General features: G+C 47.6%; 1 protein-coding gene across 1 annotated transcript; it reads right to left on the reverse strand.

The window, feature by feature from the left end:
* Positions 1-7,556: 7,556 nt before the first annotated feature.
* Positions 7,557-9,830, reverse strand: LOC127335750 (protein YABBY 5). The gene is made up of 7 exons (XM_051362476.2): positions 9,575-9,830; positions 9,313-9,489; positions 9,003-9,198; positions 8,392-8,440; positions 8,208-8,283; positions 8,010-8,084; positions 7,557-7,923 (listed from the first exon to the last, which is right to left on the reverse strand). Exons 1-7 carry the CDS (start codon positions 9,710-9,712, stop codon positions 7,828-7,830), a joined length of 807 nt encoding a protein of 268 aa, XP_051218436.1. The 5' UTR covers positions 9,713-9,830; the 3' UTR covers positions 7,557-7,827.
* Positions 9,831-10,030: the final 200 nt, after the last annotated feature.

Consider the following 10,030-nt stretch of genomic DNA (forward strand, 5'->3'; position numbering starts at 1 on the left):
ATGTATCATCTTGTCGGTGTATCTGTTTCCTTCCACGGCCCACCTCATCTGCTGGGCAGTATCCTCGGTCATGAAGAGCCACTGGATCCTCGGTAGAACTGGAAGATAGCGGAGGATATTCTTAGCAATCGTGGTCTGCCTCTTCTGACCATCACCATTGCGGTCTACCTCAAAGTACCTAGAGGAATTGCATTTGATGCAATAATTTGTGTCAGCGTGCTCCTCTCTGAATAGCATGCATCCCTTTGGACAAGCGTGTATCTGCTGAGATGACATCTTAAGGTCACTGAGCAATTTGGTCAAATAGTAGAAGTTTTGCGGCAAGAGGTGCCCTTTCGGCAGAAGGCTGCCTACGATAACCAGAAGTTCATCGAACCCATCTCTGCACAAGTTCCTATGGCACTTCAAGGCCATAAGGCGAGCGATGGCATCTAGTTGGGTATCCTTTGTATTTTCATGTAGGGGTTTCTGCGAAGCAAACAGAGCCTCATAATACTCCTTTGTGTTTTCCTCCGGGTCCTCACTTGTCTCCGCATCCTGAGGTGTCTCCACCTCTACATGAGGGCTTTCAGGCACATTACCATTAGCCAAGTTTTCTAAGCACCTATCAAAACCAGTGTCATATTCCCCCCTAGGTTGAATCTGCCGCACCTCATTCCTAGCACGTTTCTTTGCCTTTTCTCCATGGTAAGTCCAAATCTTGTAGGACGGTGTGAACCCAAACTTGATCAGGTGCATACTCATAGTTTCCTTGTCCTATGCCTTTTGGTTAGCGCACTTACTACAAGGGCACCAAACTCTTATAGGTTTGCTAGGGATGGCAAACGCCCTATCCACAACCTGCTCGGTCTTTTCTCCTCATTCATCAGTATAGTTCCACTGACTGATTCTGTCATTGTACATCCAGCCACGATTATCCATCCTCTAATCAACAACAAAACAGACGAACATAGCATTTATATATCAAATAGGAAATAAATGCATCATATTTTTTTTACGCGTGCATCAACCTGAAACTCTACTAGGTGGGCTCCTAGCAGCCGCCGGATCCGTAGATTGAGTACATTCTCCCATCTCTACCCCGATCCGAGACAGAATTTCGGCAGCACCTCCCCGCTACTCTCCCGATACACGTCTCGGCAAAAAGCCGAGAGGGGTATGCATCCGGAGAACTACGGGGAGGCGCTACCGAAATCCTATCTCGGATCGGGGTAGAGCAGGGAGAACGTACCCAACTACGCATCCGCCGGCTGTCCCGATAAATGCCGTAAGAGTTATGGTTCATAATATGCGAGACCACTAATGCATATTTATCCGCGTAACCCTTACGGTCGGGAAGAGACGCCTAGGTATCGCGACAGACTTGGTGATCTAGACACAAAAAAAACCTAGGTACAAAAGAGGTGAACGGATTCTCACCCTCGAAGCGTGATCGACAGCCGGCGAAGAAGATCAACAACCCTCTGGCAAAATCCCCTCCGAAAAAACGGTCCCTCTGAGCAACGCTCCTCAAGCACCCCGACAACGCCGACCCCCGTGTCCACCACGAAACATCGTGTGCATAGCGAGAAAAGTAATTAGCATTGCGCTTTAGCACGCATAAGCGACGCTTTTTTCCGCTTTCCCGAACCTTGATTTCTATTCTAAACTACCCTTTTTCATGCAATTTTATCTCAACTACTAATTAGCATACATGTTATTTTATAACTACCCTCAATCAATAATTAGCATGCAAAAGTGCAAAAAAATAAGCTAGCCATACCTGCCGCGGGAGGCTAGCCGGGGCGGCGACGGCGGACGGGGCAGGTGGGTCGACGGCGAGCAGCAACGGCGACCTGGGGCAAGCTCGGGGGCGAGTAGTAGGGCCGGGGAGAGCAGGGCGGGGCCGGGGGCGAGAAGGGCGAGGCCGGGGGCGAGCAGGGCGAGGACGGGGGCGAGCAGGGCGAGGCCGGAGTTGAGCAGCAGAGGGCGTGGCGTCAGTGGAGGAGGAGCAACCGAGCTCCGGCCATGGCGTCCGTGAGGATGCGGCCGAGGAGTAGGGAGGGGGGCTGTGTGCCGGCGGCGTGTGCGTGGCTGTTGGCGGGAGGCGGCGGCGTGTGCGTGGTGGCGGGAGGTGGCGACGATGGGCCGTGGAGGGAGGAGGGAGGCGGCGACGACGTGCCGTGGAGGGAGGAGCGTGGCGGCGGCGCGCGAGGAGGAGCGTGTCTGTGGATGTCGGGGCGTGTGTGGTCGGGGTGAGGATAAGGCGTGAGTTGACCGATCTGGATGTTTCCGTCCAACGGCCTTTGCCGTGCGTCGTACTGCCTTTGCCGTGCGAAAGTACTTTGCCGTGCACAATAGCTTTGTCGTGCGCCAAACGGCCTTTACCGTGCGAAACGGCTCTTTGCCGTGCGGCACTGCACGGTAAAGATCTTTTTTTAATTCCTTCTTATTTCAAAAGTATATTAAACCTGATTTTCACCATTTTAATTGTCGACACCATTCAGTTCTATTTCAGAATTATATTAAACCTTACTGTCTTGATGAAGAATAAGTTACCGAGAAGGGGTGGCTCATGGACTCTAGGGTGTAGACCCGCCGAGGCACAAACCGCTATTTTGAGGGAGGGGGACAATGCCGTCGACCCTAACCCCAACCCTAAACCTTAATCCTAACCCTGACCCTAAACTGTAACCCTAACCCTAACCCTAACCCTAAGCACTAACCCTAAATCGTAACCCCAACCCTAAACCCTAACCCTAAACTGGGGAGGCTTCGAGCCCTAAACCCTTAGACCTGGCCTAAACCATTAAAATACATGTACTGACACGGGAGCTGCAAAACCATGCATCATAAACCCTAACCCTAGCCCTAACCCTACACCTAACCCTAACCAGTAGATCAGGCACACCCTCGATCGTGTGATAATGGATCTAGCTGCGGGTGTATGTGCCAAAGGGTCCCAATCTTGGTTCTCCATGTGTATATGTCCTAAACAGACCTAAAAGAATGAAAAGGTACATTGGTGCACCCTCGCGCGGAGAAATCTAGGGGGGTAGACCCGCCGGGGCACACGTTCCGCTGTTTTGGGGGAGGAGGGGGAGAACGACCGCCGGAGCACCGGAACCCCACCGAATCTTGCATGTTGACATATGCTGTGTGTGAAAGTGTGGTGCAAGGTGTAATGGTGCAAAAGTAGCTCCCCTAAACCCTAAACCCTAGCCCTAACCCTACACCTAACCCTAACCAGTAGATCAGGCACACCCTCGATCGTGTGATAATGGCTGTAGCTGCGGGTGTATGTGCCAAAGGGTCCCAATCTTGGTTCTCCATGTGTATATGTCCTAAACAAACCTAAAACAATGAAAAGGTACATTGGTGCACCCTCGCGCGGAGAAATCTAGGGGGTAGACCCGCCGGGGCACACGTTTCGCTGTTTTGGGGGGAGGAGGGGGAGAATGACCGCCGGAGCACCGGAACCCCACCAAATATTGCATGTGGACATATGCTATGTGTGAAAGTGTGGTGCAAGGTGTAATGGTGCAAAAGTAGCTCCCCTAAACCCCAAACCCTAGCCCTAACCCTACACCTAACTCTAACCAGTAGATCAGGCACACCCTCGATCGTGTGATAATGGCTCTAGCTGCGGGTGTATGTGCCAAAGGGTCCCAATCTTAGTTCTCCATGTGTATATGTCCTAAACAAACCTAAAAGAATGAAAAGGTACATTGGTGCACCCTCGCGTGGAGAAATCTAGGGGGTAGACCCGCCGGGGCACACGTTCCGCTGTTTTGGGGGGAGGAGGGGGAGAACGACCGCCGGAGCACCGGAACCACACCAAATCTTGCATGTGGACCTATGATATGTGTGAAAGTGTGGTGCAAGGTGTAATGGTGCAAAAGTAGCTCCCCTAAACCCTAAACCCTAGCCCTAACCTGTCACCTAACCCTAACTAGTAGATCAGGCACACCCTCGATCGTGTGATAATGGCTCTAGCTGCGGGGTATATGTGCCAAAGGGTCCCAATCTTGGTTCTACATGTGTATATGTCCTAAACAAACCTAAAAGAATGAAAAAGTACATTGGTGCACCCTCGCGCGGAGAAATCTAGGGGGTAGACCCGCCGGGGCACACATTCCACTGTTTTGGGGGAGGAGGGGGAGAACGACCGCCGGAGCACCGGAACCCCACCAAATCTTGCATGTGGACCTATGATATGTGTGAAGGTGTGGTGCAAGGTGTAATGGTTCAAAAGTAGCTCCCCGGTGTGACCTTCCTCACATTTGGGCGATAACACTTAGCAGATTTTCCGAAGCGCGTATTAATTGCTCTGAAACCCTGATATATGTGGGGGATGAACATGGAGAGTAATTTTGTATTGCACATTGTCTTAAGTAACACTAATAAATATTCATCAAAAAGTAAAACTAATAAAAAAATAAATATAAGTATTAGATGAAATAAAATAGAAAGAAAAACAAATAAAATGAAGTATGGCGCACGGCAAAGAAGGAGTCGCACGGCATAGGCGGCTTTGCCGTGCACTTTGTCTGGCCTCACGGCAAAGGGAGGCGCACGGCAACATCCCAGTCCTTTGCCGAGCACATTTTCTTTGCCGTGCGGCGTTTATTGGCTTTGCCGTCCTGGCTTCTTTGCCGTGCGCGTTTGAGGGACTTTGCCGTGCGAGGGGACGTTGCCGTGCGGCACTGATGAGTTTGCGGTGCTCTGTAACTTTGCCGTGTGCCACCCTGTAACTTTGCCGTGCATATAGTCTTTGCCGTGCGTGCCTCTTGCTGCGCACGACAAAGAAGTCTTTGCCGTGCGGTGCCTCACGGCAATGATAGGCTGCACGGCAGTGCCTGATTTTCCTGTAGTGGTTGTACACAATATATAAGTACAATTCTGAAGATATATCCATATAATTTTCTGAAGTACAACTATTAAGGTGTGCCCAAGGAAGTTATCATCAGGTCGGTGGATGGAGAGGAGTTATACTTGAAGAAAGGATGCGTTCCAATATATGCACTTATAGACGACATGTGAAGTTGGATGATCCGAGAGGTGATGGGTCTCTTGGAGATTGACATATTAAAGCCATAGATCATCTAGGTCTCGGTGAGTTACAAAATCCCTTCTTACTCCCTGAATCCACCACTTGTAATATTCTAGATCTCAAAACAAGTGAAGAGTAAGGTTAAAATCCTAAGGGAGACACTATTACAATAACAGATATAAAAGATTTAGTCACCTGTGGCGTATTGGGATAGTGGTGCGCTACGTGTATATACCAGTGGCGCACCAAAAACATGTGCATCATGCATGTTTAACTACGTGTAGCACAGCTCAAAAAATAGCTTGCCATACCTATCTTTCAGCCAGGGTGGTCTCGCTTAGCTGTGGCGCACCCCATACTGGTGTGCATGGTACCCGGCCATGGCGCACCATTATGGGGTGCGCCACAACTAAGGGGGGCGGGGGTTGCAGAATTTTGATCCCCACTTAGCCGTGGTGCACACAGTGCGCTCCGGGTAAGTGAGACAAATATCCTCACCCCCCACGCCCTCCCGTGGATCTCCTTTTCTGTTTTAGAAAAACAAAATAAAATAATAGAAACTTCAAAATTTAAAATTCTTTGAGATGTATTTATGTTAGGTAACCTATTTATCAGGAAAAATAATAAGCATGTATTTTTACAATTTTTGTAAAATAGTGTCATGTTTCGGTAAAACAGCTCTCAATTTTGCATAGGACGTCGGATGAAAAAGTTTGTTATAAAAAATATCTATGTAAAAAGTTACATTTGATTTCAATGGTCCACGAAAATTTATCATTTTTTTATAATCCTCATAATCAAAAAGGAAAATAAAGATTTAGGACGTCTAGATTCCGTTGAAGAACAAAATTTGAAAAAAAGTTACCCGTGGCGCACTAGTAGTAATGGTGCGCCATGGCTATGTTCCCCTGAATATCCCAAACCACCTACCCCGATTATACACCACATCCACATATTCCATATCGACCACACTCACCTCTCTTCTTTACCCCTCTCTTTCTCTCTCAACCATCTCTCCTCTTTCTCACTCTCTTTTAGCCGTGTCTCATTTTACTCCCTCTCTCACATATAGCTGCCTCAAGTTCCTCCGCCGCTCGCGTACACTGTTGCACACCCCTTCATGCAAGTGATCATTCGCTAGCTCGTCATGGACAGGATCGTGCTCCTGCGCTGTTTCCCGACTCCTGCTCCGGCTCCTACTCCTGTCGTGGTGCATGGGATGTGTGCCACGGGTAGCAAAAGCAGGTGCGCCATGGGTAACCTTTTTTTTCTAGTAGTGAGACCCGGACCTCTATAAATTAGAAGGAGTTCAAGACATAAGAAGGTTAGATTTCATAAGATTTTACCTTGGATTGGACAACCCCATTGAATGTGCCGATTTTTGTAATTCGCCACCTGTCTATTTATGTGATTAAGAACCGATGTAGTATTTATAGTATTATAGACTACAAAGATGGAACTAATATCTTAAGGAAATTTATGTTACTCAAGGTAATAGTGCATTTTTATGAACTACTTTAGGTACACAAAATTTCTTTACGAAATCATTGCCTCATTGTTTTCTTCTATTACGTGCCCACTTGTCCATGCACAATAGTTGTAGTTTTTATCCTCTAAATTATCATAGAATGATATGTTTACAGAGCTTTACATAAAGGTGCCAAATTTTCTATATTGATTAATAAACCGCATTTGGAGCTTTGTGCTTGAGAAATGATAACCCAGATGTTTTGTCTCAAAGGGGTTCAATGAGCTCAATGATAATTTTTATCACATAAAGTTGTTATTTGTTTTCGAAAATCTATAACTGGAATGTGTTTCGTATTGTTATGATGATCTTGTTTGGTTAAGTTGTTTCTTAACGTTTCATTGTTTGGCTATTTCATAGTATTTTATCAATAGAAGTATTTTGGACTTATATTGTCTCACAAAAAGAATCAGAAGAACGTTGATTGATTCTGAACTGTCATATGGTTTGTTTTCAGAAAAAAGAAAGACCATGATCAGTCCATCAAGATACATCCAACCATGTGATGTGTGATTTTTTTTTCATTTCGGTACACACTATAAGAGGAATTTATATGTTGATCTAATTTGTTAAGCATGACAAGTTATGCACTACCACTTGTCTATTCTAATGCTATTTCAACGCCAATAAGGTACAAGGTTCAACAATCACACATAGTAAATGGAGCAGCATAGATTTACTAGGAAATAACACTTTGCCTACTCATCTTGCTTATATGTGTTTATTTTTTTATCTATGTTAGGGTATATGTATTTTTTAATCAACTATCCCACTGTGATTGAGGATGTCTATTTATATAGAAAGCTAAAATAGAAGTGGTTAATTCTTCATACACGACCTCAGAAAAATACCTAACTTTAGCATGACACTAGAAACTTTAACATTTTGTTGCATTAGTGATATCCTAAATCTTCTAGCATATGCTTTTTTGATAAAGATCTTCTAGATTATATACGAATAGACACCTCGTGTGTCCAATTTTTCTGCACATAGAAGAAAGCCAAATATAGCAATTATGATTACTTAGCCAACTAAACCGATGATGTGCGCCAACTAGAATTTTGTCCATGAGATAAGACGCGCTAAACGCAGCGACCTCCTTGGCTGACAAAGCGAATATGACCAGCTAGCGAAGGAACAAATTAAGACAGGAAGAAACAAGGAAAGCTAGAAGAGTAATAGTAGATACAATACATCTCATGATCTCATGATCCTACAGCATCCTAGCTAGAATCTAAATCAAAGGAATTATATTTTATGGCGGACGTTAAAAGGGAGTGACGCCCATGCTAGATGCCGCTGCGGCGGCGGCCGCTGCGTAGAGACCGTCCTTGAAGAACATGCAGTCCCCGCCAGGTCCGTCCTGCAAAACATAGAAGAGATCATCAGAAGTGCTGCTCAGGCTTATGTTCGTTCGCCTTGATTATGCTTCAGGTTCCGTTTAAGTACCTGGATTTGGATGCCGGTCTTCCTCAGGCCCTGGTCGGGCATCAGACCGAAGTGGATGTGCGGGAAATGAGCCCACTGATGCATGCACAGACAGGATGGAGATCCATGGTAAATAAATACACAAAGTGTTGGATTCAGCAAATATCGAACCCGATTCACATGGATCAAAATGTTTGTTTGGAGAAAGAGGGAATTTACATTCTTGGCAGCTGCGCTGAAAGCTTCCCTGTGGGTGATGTCTGGATTGTTGGCCTTGATACGCTGTATCTCGTCTCTACATATACAGCAACCGAAACCAGTCATGCGTGTGCAGTATGTCAGAGGATGCATGTTAAAACAGGAAACTAAAATGATTATGAGATGAGAAGCACGGATCACTCACTTGATGAATCTGTTGTACGCGGATGGAACTCTCTGACGCTTCTCTGGATCTGCAGAATCACGGCAAGCAGCTAGCAGAGTTAACAAACATAAGACAAAGTTAATATGCATGCACCCTGACCCGGCCGGCCTTTGTACTCCTATATATATACACTGATCTAACGAAGCAGTAAGCAGTTTGATTCAAAGCGTTTTGTTTCTTTCCCCTAAATATCATCATTGTATTTTTTTAAGTTATACGTTCTGCTAGCTATAGTATCCCGCACTGTGTGGGTACATTAACGTTGGAGTTTGGGGCAAATTCCCTTTCTCCACGGACAAGAGATACTATTGAGCTGGTGAGCAAACTATTCAACTGGGCTGTGGCGTCCCTTCCACTCGAAAACTCGATTGACCACCCCAAAGGAATCCTCCAAAAAGGGGGACAAAATGCATAAGGAGGAGCTGTGTGCGTGCTACCAAGAACAGTGCGGCTGCACATGCAAGCTCGCGCCGGCCGGAGCTAGCTCTCCGTGGACAACGCATGGCTTTGACTAGTACAATAACATGGGAAGAATAAGGGAGACCAGGCCACCTAGGTAGAGGGGAAAGTGAAGATTTTCAGGGGCTTACTCTTGGCCGCCGATGATGAGACGCTCCTCCGCTGCTGCGGCTCCCTCTGCGCGGGCTTCTTGGGCGGCGGCATCATGGAGGACATGGCCTGCGTGTTGACGGCGCAGTTGTTGCTGCTGCTGGTGATGCTGCTGACGTTGGGGCTGGGCTGGTCGGTGAGCAGGCTGGAGGGCGCTTGGAACGACGACATCTCGTCCTGCAGGATCGATCGAGTTAACAGCAACGTGAATCCTAGCTATCAGTTCAAAGACTCGGTTTTCAAGTAGGAAAGTAGAAATAGAGGAGGAAAGATTAGTGGGTGGGTACGTACGAGGAGGCTGTGAGGTGATGCCGGCGAGGTCGGGGAGAGGAGCGGCGGGTGGCCGAAGGGGAGCTGGTTGGGGGCAGGCGGGAGCAGGAGGTTCCGGAGGTTGACGGACAGCAGGTTGGCGCAGTGGCCGCACCGGACGGCGACGGTGGTGTAGAGGCTGCTGCACGGCACGCCGACCTGGAGAAATAGAAGATAGTCAGATGGATTAATTTCGAGAACACAGTAGAAACGAAAGATTCATGCTCGAATCGATGGGAGGTACCACGAGGATGGTGTCGCAGAAGTTGCAGTGAACGTAGCAGAGCTGCTCCTGCTCGGTGAAGGGCTGCTGCTGCTGCTCCTCCCCGTGGTGGTCCGGGAGGAAGAAGCAGCTGGTCTCGGACTCGGCGGGCGACATCATGGTGGAAGGAAGCACAGTACTTGGTCTCTATCACCCCACCACCTGCGAGCGCGCGTGTTGGTTTGATGGTATGAGCAGGAGAGAGTGGTGGCCTGCCCTGGTGGGGAGTGGGAGGAAGATGGGTGGGAGGAGGAGGGAGGTGGGAGGGAAGGGGGTTTATATAGTGGGGCTCGGCCCCCCTTGGATTGGATGGATGGTATGGTATGGTTTGTCGGGTTGATGGATTTGATTTGATTTGATGGGTACGTGAGTGAGTCCCTTCCTCCTGATGGATTTGATTGACATGCCCGATTCGAGAAATCCTCGGATCTGTTGTTG

This window comes from Lolium perenne, chromosome 2 (assembly GCF_019359855.2).
Source record: "Lolium perenne isolate Kyuss_39 chromosome 2, Kyuss_2.0, whole genome shotgun sequence".
NCBI classification, from domain to species: domain Eukaryota; kingdom Viridiplantae; phylum Streptophyta; class Magnoliopsida; order Poales; family Poaceae; genus Lolium; species Lolium perenne.